At 46.2% G+C, this 16,088-nt stretch overlaps 1 protein-coding gene across 1 annotated transcript in view; it reads right to left on the reverse strand.

Moving 5' to 3' along the window:
• SPTBN5 (spectrin beta, non-erythrocytic 5) overlaps window positions 1-16,088 on the reverse strand; it is a 153,780-nt gene that overhangs the window by 54,562 nt on the left and 83,130 nt on the right. The window contains exons 36-40 of the mRNA XM_074997660.1: window positions 8,003-8,158; window positions 7,155-7,346; window positions 5,561-5,656; window positions 1,492-1,610; window positions 424-538 (exon numbers count right to left, since the gene is read on the reverse strand). Coding sequence (XP_074853761.1) covers window positions 424-538; window positions 1,492-1,610; window positions 5,561-5,656; window positions 7,155-7,346; window positions 8,003-8,158 — 678 coding nt within the window. The remainder of the gene's footprint in view (window positions 1-423; window positions 539-1,491; window positions 1,611-5,560; window positions 5,657-7,154; window positions 7,347-8,002; window positions 8,159-16,088) is intronic.

The raw sequence follows: 16,088 nt of genomic DNA on the forward strand, positions 1-16,088 counted from the left end.
CCTGAATGTCAAGGCATCAAGCTAAAAAATTCCAGACAACCCATATTTTATTATTACCTGAAAAACATTTATTTCTCACCCTAATCTGCAATTTTTGACAATTACGACCAATGCCTTCAAACTAGAAGTCAGTATATTTGATGGCATTTCAGTCTTGCTACAGTCTCTGATTAACAGGAAATGCCAGGGACAGTGAAGCAGTATATTACTCTACCTGAGCTTGCTCCATGATTTAGAGATCGATTAAAGACATTTTGTCATGCTTATTTTGCACAGAGGCTATTATTAAAAAAAGATCACCTTTGATTGCTTATTCTTTCCCTAGTAATTAGACTCACGGGAGTTCACATACTTTGCAGGATGTCCACTTATCTACAGAATCAAGTGATTCCCCATCAGTTAACACATTCATGAGCAGCTCACCTTCTCACTAATTCTCTCTGTGATGTCATCAATTTCTCTGATTAATGCATGGATTTCCAGGGCTCCCTCCAGCTTCCTCCTGTACGTATTCAGGTTACCATGGAAACTTGTCCACCTTTTATTGAAAAGATAAGTTTAGAGGAAAGAAAGAATATCAGAACCTCCACAGCTACAGCCATACTGCGTTCAAACGTGGGATTTCTGCTCTCTCTCTCTCACTGACTCCTCCTTCCCACAGTAGCCCAGATGCATCTCCTAGGTAAAGCATTAACCTGTAGAAAAGTGACTTGCAAGATTTTTAGAGTCTAGGTAAGAAGATCTTGGAGAAGGAAAACTGGGACAGACTCTTGCATGGAAAAAGTCCTCACTGCACTGCCAGAAACCCATGCTGCTAATCCCCTATCTGGCTATTGAGCTGTGTGAACCAGCATAAACTGGAGAATTTGGCCAGTGAGCACATATTTTCAGGGGTTGGGATGGCACTAGTTTGGAGTGAGAGAGGGTCAGATGGGAGACAGGAGATAGCAGCTGGTGGCAGAAAGCAAAGAGAAAGTGATAATCTGTTGTGAGGAGAAAAAAAATCTGATGTGGGGTCAGCAGCTTGGAGAAGAGCTAGAAAACACGGTGTAGGCAGATATTGAAGAGACAGTTTGATAAGACATTAACGGGAAGGAAAGCTGGAGCTGTTCTGTGAAATATAAAGCTCAGGCTGGGTATCCAGGTCCGGACCCACTGCCTCTATCTCCAGCGTTTGTGTGGAAAATGTTGTGGGGAGGCATGTTCAGCTCCAAGGCTGAACAGATGAGTCTGGCTTTGCTGAATGGGAAATCCTTCTGGCCAATGGAAGTGCTGATTTGGCAGTGTCTACAGGAAACTCTATTGGCTGGAGGTGGAAGCCAGCATGTTGCATGTCCTACTAATAGGAGAAGAAAACTTGCATATGTACCCCCAGCCTTTGTTTGGCTCAGCCCAACCTTGCAGAAATCTAACCCTTCCCTGCCTTCCATGACACCATTAGAACACCCTGACTGACCTTTCCATTGTCCAGAGTCTGAAATGAATACTCACTTTTCATTGAGCTGCTTCCGGCGCTGATATATTGTCTTCATCTCTCCTTTGTTCTGTCTCTCCAGTTTCATGGCTAGGGCATTGATGGTTTTGATGTGAGCATCATCCACTGTCATCTCCTGTGAGGCCAGAACAAGACAATACAATGTGTGTGCCCAATATGCCCATCCTTGTGTCAGCTGCACAGAATATCTCCGATCCATATGCTCTTCCCTGATACAGAGTCTTGTATCACTCTCAGATAAATATGGAGCAGGGACAAGGGTGTACAACACTATGAAACCAACAATGGTCAAAATTCTACACATGGGTCTTAAGGACTTCCTATCTGATCAGACTGGAGACTGCTGTCAAACAAATCCCCACATTCTCTAACATAATTCTACCTTAAATTCTATAAATCTTTTATTCTGCTAGTTTCCCACATAACATACTATGGAAAGGAGAATATTGGCACATAACTCATTTTCTGAGCTATGCCACGTTCAGGATGTTCTCTGGAAGCATGACCTGCAGCCGGTTCTGAACAGTACATGGCATCGAATGCAACGTAGAGGCATTCCAACACTCAAAAATATCAAATGTTGCCGCAAGTCCAGTAACTCACTAACTCAGCTGCGAGGTATTAATCATGGGTCTAGCAGAGGCACAGTGGCAGGATGCCAGCACTCAAATAAGAGAAGTATTGATTCTATCTGCATTTTATTATGCTACGTACATGCATATTTCTAAACGTACTCTGCTATGATACGCAGCTGGAAAGCGAACACACTGAAAGCATTCTGTATAGACTATAATCCATCTGATCCTGTAGAAACTATTCTAACAAAGCAGAGTCCCACACTCTTCTATGTTGGAGGCTGGGAACTGACCCTACAGCCAGAAAACCTCAATGAGCCCACAACACCCTGTTTCTGTGCCGCTAGCTCTCAATCTGCCCATTGGGCTGTAAAGCAGCAGGATTAGGAAATGCACAGGCAGCCCAGGCTGGAGATCATTGCCTCTAGATTGGTAACTCATCTCCCTAACACCAGGTTTGCCTGGCAGGCAACTATGCGACAGTGGTGAAGGGTCAGTGGCTGGCTGGTGGAAGCAGTTACCCCAGTCTTAGCCTCTCCCTGCTTGTGCCATTGTGCTGTGGACGAGCTCTGGTTATGAGGGTGAACACCACTGCATCTACAATTCCAGCTTCTCAAAGATGTGCATGGAACAGCACAGAAGAACTGGCTAAGGTAGCAATTCTCTCCTGCTTAAGGCAAAAAGTAACAAAATATATTATTTCCTGAGGGACGTGGCCCACTTAGATCTACCTTAACAAGGCTCAAAAAATAACTAGATAAGTTTGTGGAGGACAGGTCCATCCATGGCTATTAGCCTGTACAGTGTCCCTACTCTCTGCCAGAAGCTGGGACTGAGCAATGTGATGGATCACTTGGGCTGGGTCTACACTTGCCGCCAGTTTTGAAGGGGGCATGTTAATCAGGGTGATGGGAGATTACTAATGAAGTGCTGCGGAGAATATGCAGCACTTCATTAGGCTAATTCTCCCCCGGCAACTTCGAAGCATCAAACTTCAAAGTGCTGGCACGCGTGTAGCTGCGGGAATTTCGAAGTGCCCATGCTGCTTCAAAATGCCTTTAAGCCTCAAAATTTTGGGGAGTAAAGGCACTTTGAAGTGCCCCCAGCTACACGCATGCCAGCACTTCGAAGTTTGACAATTCAAAGTTGCCATGGGGGAGAATTAGCCTAATGAAGTGTTGCATATTCATTGCAGCACTTCATTACTAATCTCCCATCACCCTGATTCACATGCCCCCTTCGAAGTTGGCGGCAAGTGTAGACAAGCCCTTGGTGTTTACCTGTTCTGTTTATTCCTTTTGGGGTATCTGGCATTGGCCACATAGGAAGATAGGGTACCAACTTCCCGGTAGATGGACCTTTGCTCTGATCCAGAATGGTTGTTCCTATGTTTTTATGTACCTTACTCCCAGAGGCTACGTCTACACGTGCAGCCAACATCGAAATAGCTTATTTCAATGTTGCGACATCGAAATAGTCTATTTCGATGAATAACGTCTACACGTCCTCCAGGGCCAGCAACGTCGATGTTCAACTTCGATGTTGCTCAGCCCAACATCGAAATAGGCGCAGCGAGGTAACGTCTACACGTCAAAGTAGCACACATCGAAATAGGGATGCCAGGCACAGCTGCAGACAGGGTCACAGGGCGGACTCAACAGCAAGCCGCTCCCTTAAAGGGCCCCTCCCAGACACAGTTGCACTAAACACCACAAGATACACCGAGCTGACAACTGGTTGCAGACCCTGTGCCTGCAGCATAGATCCCCAGCTGCCGCAGAAGCAGCCAGAAGCCCTGGGCTAAGGGCTGCTGCCCACGGTGACCATAGAGCCCCGCAGGGGCTGGAGAGAGAGCATCTCTCAACCCCCCAGCTGATGGCCGCCATGGAGGACCCAGCAATTTCGACGTTGCGGGACGCGGATCGTCTACACTGTCCCTACTTCGACGTTGAACGTCGAAGTAGGGCGCTATTCCTATCTCCTCATGAGGTTAGCGACTTCGACGTCTCGCCGCCTAACGTCTAAGTTAACTTCGAAATAGCGCCCGATGCGTGTAGACGCAACGGGCGCTATTTCGAAGTTGGTGCCGCTACTTCGAAGTAGCGTGCACGTGTAGACGCAGCTAGAGTGACTTGAGGGTTATATCATTTCCTCCTCCCCATCTACACCATTCCTAATTCTGCTTATTGGCTGTCACTACCTATATCAGGATGTCTTGGTACTGTCCTGTAGCTACTAGCTCTGCAGGTGAGGGGCAAAGGGACAGCGGAGGTTTCTTTTGGACTCTTCTGGCCTCACAACACTGATGTCTGAAGTGTGGCAGTTCTGGCACTCTTCCTAGATACAACAGGACTGCATTCTCACAGGGACTCCCGGAAGTGGGCAGCACTGGAAATGAAAGGCCAAAATTTCTCCCCAGGGCACAGGCATCTCAAGGGTCTCATTCTATTCATAGTATAAGCTTCTGTTCCTGTCACTGGGGGCAGAAAGGGAAGATGTGAGAAGTTCTGACTTAATTTGGCAGCAGTATGGGGAAGGACATAGGGAACGTGGGCAGATAACGTTAAAGGAAACTTCTACAGACAGACCTTAGTATTTCCCCCTCCAGACATTGATTAGGGTTCCTAGGTTACAATGTCAGCAACACAGTGCAAGTATTACTTCTTGAATGTACACTGTGACCTGTTTGCTTATGCCTAGATTAGGGCCCCAACTGGGGAGTGAGAAAGCCAGCAGCAGTTTCTCTTTGTGGAGGATAGCTCAGAGGTTTCAGCAAAGAAAGCTGACCCAGGCAGCTGGGACCACAGCAGAACCTGGGAGTGTTCCAGATGGTTCCATGCCCCATTTAGCATAGAGATGTGACCAAACCAGTTGTAGTGACTCACCACCATAGAAGAGAAGTGTAGAGAGGTCATAATAGAACGATGAACCAAGCAGCTGTCATGGTACATTGCTGTTATCCTATATGTGAAGTGCTACTATATTTTATAGTTATTATTAGTGACATATAACATGTGCAGCATACACCAAAGACACAAAACTTGGAAGCGGGTGTCAGATGAGACCTTTCTAGAGGTTGAGTTACGAAGGTCTGGAATGTTATTGGTTCACACCAATCCGAATTGACCCTGACCTGAAACCACCGTTTTGCCTGATTGGAGGTGGAACACAGGAAAAGGCAGTTCTTTATGAGGTTTGCACAGTTTCCATCCAAAAGCGTAATCCATTTGAAGTCCACTCCAAAGGTTTGCCATGCAATCCTAAGTTTCATATTTCAACGTGATCTTTTGTACAGCTGTTTATATGTCATCAGGCTTTTGATGCAGCGGTGCAAGGAGAGAAAATAATAGCTATTGTAACAGCCTGTGAACAGGCAACCTCCTACACTTCCTTCCCCCAAGGACAAGGAAATAGCTTCAGTGGCTGTAATATGTTTATGTGATGAAAAGCTAGTGTTTGAGCCATACCAGGCACAGGGAACTTCTCTTACCCCTGATGCTGCCCCTCGGAACTCGTTCAGTTTTTTCATGAGCTGCAGGCAGTGCTCGTAGTCATTCCCCACATCACCAATATTAATCATCACTTCCTGGGGACAGGAAAAATGGTCAGGTACATATTCACTAGCCACAGGACTTGGCTCAGGCCCACAGTGCAAACAGCCAAGATTTCCCTTGGCTTATCTTTATTTTCCCTTTTTTTTTTTTTCTTAACTGACCAACCAAAAGTGATTAGACTCATCCCACCACAGCACGCTCCAGAAACACAATATTCTTTGGGATGGAGATTTTATACATCAGGGTCCATCAGTGTTTAAAGTGAAAGTTTTCCATGTTCCTGAGTAGCATATCCCACTCTTTGCTCATGCACCTCAATTAATGAATGTCCTGGCACCCCAGTTGTCTGTGAGTGGAACTGAACCTGGATCTTTAGAGAATGAACCTCTACCACATAAGCTAGAAATCCAGCTGCTTTGTACCTAAGGTTGTAGAGTAGACTCATTCTCATCGTAAGTGGTCTCAGGTTCACCAGATGGGACAGTACACCACACCCAGAAGGTGTATGGGTTACCCCATTACTTACAGAAACCGGTACAAGGAACAGAGATTGGAGTCCCCTTTCCACAGGACATATTTTGACACTGAGATCAAACAGTGGAGCCCTCACTTTGAAATCCCAATACATCTATTTATTTTTCTCCCCCAATGTGGCTTTTAGTATTCATAAAATTGAAATACTTAGGCAATGGGCCGGAGCAAGGCACAGCAGTGGATAGTGTTTTGCAAGTTCCTTTGACACCACTTTCTAAGGGCATTATCAATCACGACCTGCAAAACTCTTGGACCTTTGCTTTAGTCCTGCTCCCCCCACTGTGAAAATGCCTCTCATTCCATGTCTAGAACCCTCCCTTTTTCCTGCATTTAGGCTTCTCCTGAGCGGAGATTGACTACTGATGTTAAATTTTGTTTAATTTTGTGACCCAGAAACATGTTCAAAGACTACGGTGAGGTCACCGCCTAACTCATTTACACTTGTAAAATACGTGTGCCTTAATCCATTGCACCACTTACCACCAACTCCCCACCCTTAAGAGTACGTGTCCTACAAGTGAAGTATGACTATTGACAATGAGCACCGACTACTTGGACAAAAGGGACTATTATTTTTTTTTATTTTTTTTTATCAGAAAAATGACTCTGAGTTAATTCACAGTTGGGTGAATCTAGGATTTTAGGTGCTTAGAGTTGCATTCTTTTTCATGTCTCTGTTTTAAAGAAGATGTAAAAGTGACCCTGAACCTTTTGGTCACTATAGACACCATGACACTTTTTGAATAACAAGGGAGATTAATACTGGAATCCTGGCCAAATTCCAAGTCAGCACGGAAACCTGCCAGAATGTTTTAACAGTTGCTGGGATATTCCCCATATACAATCTGTAAAGCACTTTCAGATCATGCAGGACCAAAGACACTATGTAAATATCCTGAAAGGTGACATCACCATCAAACATTCTTTACTAAAAGGCAGTTCTTTATGAAGCACCATGGATTTGCTTGACCCCACTAAAGAACAGAGTCTGTGTACCTTCTCCCTGATCCAGGCCTCCACTTGATCCACTTTCTGCAGAAACTCCAGGAAGTCCCGAATGTCCTCTAGCTTCTTTCCATGGGCAGCAACAGCCCACTTGAGCTTCTCCCAGTGGTCTTGCAGCACACGGGTCCTACGACAGATCTCCCCTGATTTTGGGTGCCTCCGTGACACGAGGACCTCCCCTTTCTTATTTGTCAGAAAGAAAGAAAGGAAGTTTACCTCTAACAGAATGGTTACACGGTCTTTCTAGAACCACCTCCTTCTCGTCATCTCCTGCTGGCCCCCACCCCAAGTACCCTCATTCTGTGACTACTCAGAGACTATTTGCAAAAACAGATAAGAAATTCACTGCTATTCTAATGCAGTTAAGGACATTTGGCTTGGATATTCCCCTGGCAAGGTGAAAAATCAGAGATGGGGAGCACAAAGGATGATATTGCAGACAACCATCTTCCAGAGGATGATTTACTCACTCCCAGGAAGAGGATTCAAACTTGGCATATCTTCTTTCCTAGGTCAGGAAGATTCACTACTAGCAGGGGAAGTCAGTGGCTCTGTCCCTTAAAAAAAAAATTAAAAAAAAAGAAGTCCCCTAGAAACTGTAACATGTACTATTAATAGGACTCCCCACCATGAACTAAGGACATTCTAGTCACTCTCATGGAATGCCAGCAGGCTTTGTGTGTCACAGAAAGAAATGGTCTCTGGTTCAGGTGGAAGGAGATGGAGAAGTAACTCAATACCGGGGTAATGCTTAATATTCACTTTAAGCTTCTTCCCCCTCACTTTCTGCAGAATGAACCTGTGATAATCTTAAGATAGCAGCCGAGCGTGGGAGTTACCTTGTTAACAGCTGTGATGATCTCCTCATTGGCCAGAATCTCAGCCTCAAAGACCTGATGTTTCTGCAGCAGCTTCATTTTGCCTTGCAGGTTGCTGAGGTCTCGGATAGAAGGGTCCTCCAGCTTTTGCATGCGCTCATTGATCCAATCCTCTGCCTGCAACCAAGGGGAGCACCAGAATTAACATGACACACAGAAGCTGTCTCTGCTCTCCTAGTCTCAGAGCCTCTGCCCAACGCACAGCATTGTCCTGTGATATGGTACGTGCTTGGAGGAGGTAGATTTCCAATAATAGTTAATAACAAAAGTGACTTCTGAACTGTCCAGCTGAAAGGGAATGAAAACAATTGCTGCAAGTGATAAGAAAAAAATATGAACAGTTGCTTGGATACTATTGTTATTGTATCTTAGATTATAAGTGAGATTAAATGCAAATCTACGGTGACTCTTGTTTACATAGGCCTAGCATGTTGGTCATGGCTGGGGCCTGAAAGGAATTCTATCCCAAGATTACTGCCAAGGATTCCATCCCTCCCACCTTCTCCTAGGTTACAAGGCAAAGATCTTTCACTAAAACGGAACAAGCATCACATACAGAACCTATGTGGGGTGAGCACATGTTCAGGGATTGTAGTCTTTCCCATCTTCTTCACTTCTTCCATCAAACAGCTAATCTCCTGGAAACCCTTACTTCCCCTTAGGAGACTCTGAATTAATTCCTTTTAATTGTATATGGTGGAGTACACAGGATTCCCCTCTTGTCCATTCTGTTCGCAGGAACTGCAAACCCCATAGGGAGCTGAATGATAATAATTGTTAACTTGCTGGGGCCCTTGGATCTATAAGCCAGCTTTATAGACCTGACCAAGGCGTTTGATACCGTCAACAGAGAAGCCCTGTGGATTATCCTGTCAAAATGTGGCTGCCCAAGAAGATTCGTTAACCTCATATGCCTGCTCCACGATGACATGACTGGCTTAGTTCTTTTGAATGGCGAGTCCTCAGATCCATTTGAGATATCCAATGGCACGAAGCAAGTGTGCATCCTGGCCCCAGTGCTATTCAACCTCTTTTTCATGTGCATCCTCAGCCACTCACAGTTAGAGACCTGGACCATGGATTCTACATAAAGTACAGGCTTGATAGGTCACTTTTCGACCTTCGTCGTTTGAATGCTAAAACCAAGATGTTTGAGAGGCTCATCCTTGAAGCCCTTTTTGCTGATCATTGTGCACTTATGGCACGCAAGGAATCTGATCTCCAGCTTATTGTCAACAAGTTTGCTGAAGCCACTCGCCTCTTTGGTTTGACCATCAGCCTAGGAAAGACCGAGGTACTGTTTCAACCTGCTCCAGGATCTGCTGCTCTCCCCGCTTCAATCTTTATTGAAGGAACAGAGTTAAAAACCGTAGATGGGTTCAAGTACCTTGGCAGCGTGATAGCCAGCGATGGCTCCCTTGACAAAGAAATCAATGCCAGGATCTGCCAGGCCAACCAGGCCCTAGGATGTCTGAGAGCGCAAGTGTCGAATCGGTACAACCTGACAGTCCACTAAACTGAAAGTGTACAAGGCTGTAGTTCTGACCAGTCTCCTGTGTGGATGTGAAACCTGGGCCATGTGCAGCAAACATGTGAAACTGCTGGAAGCGCTTCCACACATGTAGCCTGAAGTCAATACTGCACATTCGACGACAGGACAGAGTCACGAACCTGGGAGTCCTTTATAGAGTGGGAACCACAAGCATAGAAGCCATGATTCTAACAGCCCAGCTTCGCTGGGCAGGGCACATCATACAAATGGAGGAGTCAAGAATCCCAAAGCAACTCCTCTATGGTGAACTCTGCCAGGGCAAAAGGAATCAAGGTAGGCCTCACAAGAGGTATAAAGACTGCATGAAGGCCAGCATTGCTCATGCTAGATTAAAGCCAAAGCAGCTAGAGCAGCATGCAGAAGACTGAACAGGCTGGCGTGCTTTCGTATGACACACATATCGTAACTTTGAAGAGCAGCGACACATACACCTGATTGATGCTCGTGAGAGGAGGAAAGCAAAAACAGCAGCCTCACTGACAGAGCCAGGACAATTCCCTTACTGTGAATGCCCATGCTGTTCGAAGCTTGGACTCCTCAGCCATGTGCGAATCCACAACCGATCAGCCTGTGCAAGCTCAAGATGTCATCATTGGACATGACAGACTACCAAGAAGAAGAAGACGACTGAGGCCCTTGTGGTGCATTAGAGTCTACCCTGAGTATAAGGGAGGTAGGAGGAGCTCTCTGGAAAAGAGAGTATGGGATAGGTTGCACCTGAAGGAAGGAAAGCCCAGAGCAGCTAAGTCTAGGAAGAAGCCAACCTGGGAGTTGATAAACTGTCAGCTCATGAGGGGTCATGTAATATTATTATGCAATTATCTTTACTGTCAATACTCCTGACTGCAGGAGGTTGGTCACCTACTTTAGTTCATTCTTTGTTTGAAGCTGGATGAAGACTCAGCTAGCTGCCATTGCATTAATGACAGCTAGGGTGATTGCAACACCAGGGCTGAGAGTCCAGAATAGAACACAGGAGTCCTATGTCTGCCACTGAACTGCTTTGCTACCTCGGTTAAGGCAATTCATAGCTCTTTGCCTCACTTTCCTCATCTGTAAAATGGGAACAAGGTATAGGTTCAACATCCCCAAACCAGCATTCTCTGGTCCAGCAACATCTGTGATGGTCCAGCATGACCACAGATGTTACTGGACCAAAGACCCAGGTTGGGAGGCTGTTAGAAGGAGGACCAGCTGGAGCCTAATAATAGGGGAGCCCAGCTACCCTGGGCAGAGGATCCCAGCAGGGCTTGTGTTTCTGACTGAAGCCAGTCTCTGTGGTGCTGGGGCCACACTAGCAGCCTGACCAGGCTGAACCTGGTGCTTGCTAGATTGGGGCTGCACTGACAGTCCGGCTGGAGTCACAGCCAGTCCTGGAGGCCAGAGCCAGTGACCAGTCCAGGGACAGAGGTGGCCTCCATAGCGCTGTGGCTGCACCAGAGGCACCCATGGGGCTGGAGCTCAAGCGGATGCCCATGCCAGTACCCATGGGGTCATGTCCATGTCCAGCACCTGTGGGTCTGGGGTCACAGTGGCAGCCTGGCTGGGGTCAAAGGAAGCCTCCAGGTCCAAAGCCAGCACCTTGGGCTGGGGCTGAACCTGATGCCCACTGGGCCAGGGCTGTGCCGGCAGCCCAGCTGGGGTAACAGACAGCCTGGGTGGTTGGGCTGGGGCCAGAGCCAGCATCCTGGCAGGGCTGGACCCAGCTTCTGCAGGGCTTTGGGTGGGGTTGCATTGGTGGTGGCCATGGGGCTGGGGCTACACAGAAGCCCAGTTGGGGTTGTCCATATCCAACACTTGTGGCGCCAGGGCTAGAGCTAGTGCCTGAGGGCCTATGTCTGTGTCTGCCACTAATGGGGCCCGGGCTGGAGCTGGCAGCTGTGCCTGTGGGGCCATGTTCATCAGCTTGGCTGGGGCTGGAGCCCACCTCCACAGCCAGCAGCAAGAGCTTGGCTGGCCACTGTTGGCCCAAGGTCTGGCCAGGATATAAGGGGGCATGGGGCTGGAGATGGGAGGAGGAAGGCACAAGTGGAACCGGCAGCAGGGAGCAGCCGTAGACTAGGTGACTGAGGTGGGGGATACCTCCCTTCATCTTGCAAATTCCCTCATCCAGGACCAGTCAGGTCCCAAGGGTGCTGGATGAGGGAAGTACAACCTGTATTTGTCTATTCCAAACAGGTGGTGGGAGGTTTAATGAATTAATACAAAGCAGTTAGAAATCTTCATGCACAAGGAATTATAGAAGTGCGGAGTATTATTAATAGCACCCATGTTACTAATCCTTTAGCAGTATTCAGGAGTGCTATCTCAGGAAGGTTTTTTTTTAAATACAGGAAAAAGGTATTTTTTCTTTTTATTTCTACCAGTAAAGTGTGAAAGATACCATACGTCCTCTGACATGCAGATGGTGGGGCATTGTGCTTAGACAGGTTCTGAGTTCCTCCTTTATTCTGGGCAGGTGTTGGGAGCCTGTTCATCAGGATATATTTCACTGTGGGTCCCTTCACAGTCATTATTTTATGTCACAATTGTATGCATGGATGTCACCAAATGAGGAACTGCGCCAGCTTATTTCTGTAACCTGGGTCCTTCTCATATTGACCCTCTTCTGTATGTAATAGACTCAGCTGTTGGGCAAGTCTGCCATCTAGATTATAAGGGAAAGGTCCTGTTTTCTGCAGAGTGTTCCCCAGGCCCTTGTGACTGCTGGAAAACAAATAAGAATGCAGCTCTTTCTGAAGTCTCTCTTAAAAATTCATCTTCTTCAGGGATTTAAATGAAGCCTGTTAGAATAAACAGACAACAGGATGTACTTTCATTTCAGACAAGCATGGCACTTTTCAGTTCTCAGCGCTGAAAGAAACACCTTCTTTCCATTATGCCTTTGAGAACTGGAAACTTGGCATGTGTTGTTTTAGTCCTCAAACTATGGACATATGAGATTTTGGCTGTGCAAGGACAGCCAAGTGATATCATTTTTGTGTGTCTGAAAACACAGTAATTTGCCTGCCTTTGGAGAACTGCACTGACAGTATATGGGACTCGGAAGCTGGGTGATTTTTTTTGCTTGTTAATTATTCATTTGAATCTTCCTTTCAGCTACTGAAATTCTGTATGCACAAATAGCCCTCATCTGGTTTTTTTTTGCCCCAAGCACATGCAGCTATTCAAAAAAAGAAACTTGGTCTTAAGGTTGTTCAAGACAGCAAATGTCATCTGCGACGTTCATTACTAATGCTCTCCCCGTCCACAAGCTAGGACCTTCTCCCATTACACAGCCACACTAACACTCAAAGGACATTTAACCAGCCCTCTGCTTTTTATGAAAAGGAGAGCCTTAGCTGAATAGTGAGATGGAGCAGCCATCAGAGCTTTCCTGGTAACCCACCAGGGGGTGTCTTTCTCACTTTCTAATATTAAACCCAGGGCATGATGATGCTATTTTTATCAGGGCCACTGCCACAGTCTAGTGGCAGACAAGGTACAGTTTTGTTAAAATACTATTTAAGAACCATTTCTGTAGCTCTCCTATTATCATTCTTAGCTAGCTAGGGTATGTCTATGCTATGTGGAAGATCAACCTGGTCAGGGTCGATCTTTCGGGGTTTGATTTTGCTTGCCTGGCAGAGATGTGCAAAATTGAACTATCTGGGGTCGGCAGTCAAGTTCGGTACTCCTTAATATTGTGAGGAGTAAGGGAGGTCGATGGGATAGTTTCTCCCATTGACCTTCCTCTGTTAGGCTGGCTAGGTAAGTCAATTGCAGATAAGTCTCTTATAGTTACACAATAGCCATAGCTAGATTTGTGTATCTGCAATCCACCTACCTGCCTAGTGTAGACCTGCCCCTAATCTGTCCCCAGGCTTAAGTAGAAAGGAGCAGAAAGCAGGAGCTAGATAATGAGGACAACATTCAGGGGAATATAACAAAGCTGAACTATTTCCCCAGGATCTCTCCATGAAGTGGGCTGGGTTAGACATGATGAATGAAATCCTGGCTCCAGTGAGGTCCTTGGCAAAATCCCACCGGGGGCCAGATTTTCGCCCAGTTTAGGCAAATGGAGCAGCCTCATTTCTGATGGGCTCTGGTTGCTTTTTTTAGTTCCATGCAGCATCTATTTAGAAATATTTATTTTGAATGTACCTTTGCTTAGAATGGAATTACATGAGTAAGCACTATAGCGCTGTATGAGTTCCAGGCAATGTTATAGAAGTTAATGAATTAATCCTCCCAATTCATTATGAGGTAGGTGGAGAAGTACTGTTATGCCCTTCACAGAGGGAGAGAGAGAGAAAGCTGAAGAGGCTCTGCCAAGCCATATAAGTAAATGGCAGGGCCAGGATCAAAATGGACCTTCTGACTCTCAAACTTGTGACCATTCCCTTTGGCTAAAGTAAATACATACCTAATCAGCAGCTTCCCTCTTCTCCTGGACAGTTAAGGACATGATGCACAATTTGTGGCAACATAATTCATCAGTACATAAACATACTGGAGACCTCACTACCACTGGATGCTCAAATAGCTGCAGAAGCAAAAAATACCCACTATCAATTGCATCAGAATATTGCACCCCATTCTGTGATCGACATGGGTGTGTTCTCCAGACTTCAAGATTGCACTTCCTATCTAGAAATGAAATCACATACCCTGAAAATGCCCAGGCTGCTGCATTTTGCACCCAACTGATTGTAAACAGACCGTATGGCTGCATTGCTCTGCTTTCTGTACTTCCTCCCCCATAAACACAGAATTCAGTTGTCTTTTACGATTTTCAGAGTTCTCCATGTGATTAGCTCCAGTTATCTGAGGGACTGCCTCTCCCTCACTACTGCTGTAGCTACTATGTTGAACCTGGACAATGAGTCTATCAGCCCATGGGGATAGCTTGTGATGTCGTGAGACAGAACCCCTGCACTGTGGAATTTAATCTCGCAACAAATAAGAATAACGGCTGTTGGCACACATTGAGGAACCACTGTGCTGCCTCACAGGGCCAGATCCTGCTCTAAGCTGCACAGATGTGTCTGTCAGGGAAACAGGGAGAGCTTCTTTCCTCAACATGATTACAAGTTAATAGTCAGGGGAATTGAGGGGCAGATACATTCCTAAAGCAGCTGTGGACCGCACCCACAATAGGCACTGCTGGTCCCCCATCCAGGCAGCACATCTGTGGCCATCTGCCTCATTAATCTGGGATGTGCGACTCATTTTGAAAGCAGCAGCAATGTGCAATTCAGCGTTAATTCCCCAGCACAACTCATGGACGCCTGTTCTGTCAGGAGGGTTTGTGGGGCAGAGGATGCCTCAAGCCAGGACAAATGTGAGGCTAGCATTTGGCTGTTTAAAAGGGACTTGTTGAAATACATTTTAAAGAGAGGCTGGGCTGTGCCTCTTTGAAAAAGGCTTTTCTGCCCCTGAAATCAAACCCTGCCAAGGAAGGGGTGGGGGGGGGCCTGCAGACAGACTAATCTGCTTAATTGATTAGTATGCAGAGAGGGGGCCACCCACAGGCTATTTACAGAAATGGAATTTTAAAAGCTGCTTAAAAATCCCATGGCTGTAGTAGAAAGACTAGAGGACTGGACGAGGGCAGCAGCTATCCAGCTGGCATTTGTTTTTGGTAACATTATGGGCTTGAAATATGTCAGCCTGGCACAGGGCAGTATTTGGGCTGACAGAACACCTGTGCTTTTAAATAACCACTGAGGGGGAATGTTTCAAAGGAGGCACAAACAGGTGCATCTCCACGCCCAGTAACAATGTGTGCAATTGCCCGTTTCAGCTCCCACGTGTGTGTTGTGTGTACCATCCTGATGGGTGCACGCACATTTTCCAGGCACGCATGTTGGGCTTCCCTTTGGAAATGTGACCCGGGATGTCTTCCCAACAGTGACATCAGTATCAGGGACAACTCTAGTACAAGGCTAAGCTCACCACAGGAGAAACAAATAGAATCAGTTTCATTTTACAGAGATGGGCCTAAAGCAGGTCAAGAGCAGCTCTAACTTCTGAGATTGACAAAGTTCTTCTTGAGTGACCTTACACCAGTAGAGGACAGGCATTGATCTACTTGGCTTCACTGTTTTCTCTCTCTCGCCCCACATCCATCCCATCTTGGAATCACAATTCCTTCTCTCCAGAGAGAAGGCAGCAAAGGGCACAGATGACAATTATTCCACCTTTGACATTTTAAGCTCATGAACAGTTCCCCTCTATGAAAAGTGGCTGTAAACGGACAAGGGAATACAACCCTCGAGACCACATCACAATCAGGATGAAATAACAATGCTTATTAAAATAATGTTCCCTTTGAATGTTTAGAAACACAGATGACTGATCCGGTTAGTCTCTTGCAGTGGCCAGCGCCAGATGTCTGAGGATGTGATTCCCCCATCTTGTCATAGATCATTCTTGCTGTAACAACAGTAGAAATTTTGAAGTGGAAACCAAAGTTACCCATAGTATTGTGGCGGGAATAGTTATGCAGCGAGC

This window comes from Carettochelys insculpta, chromosome 6 (assembly GCF_033958435.1).
Source record: "Carettochelys insculpta isolate YL-2023 chromosome 6, ASM3395843v1, whole genome shotgun sequence".
NCBI lineage: Eukaryota > Metazoa > Chordata > Testudines > Carettochelyidae > Carettochelys > Carettochelys insculpta.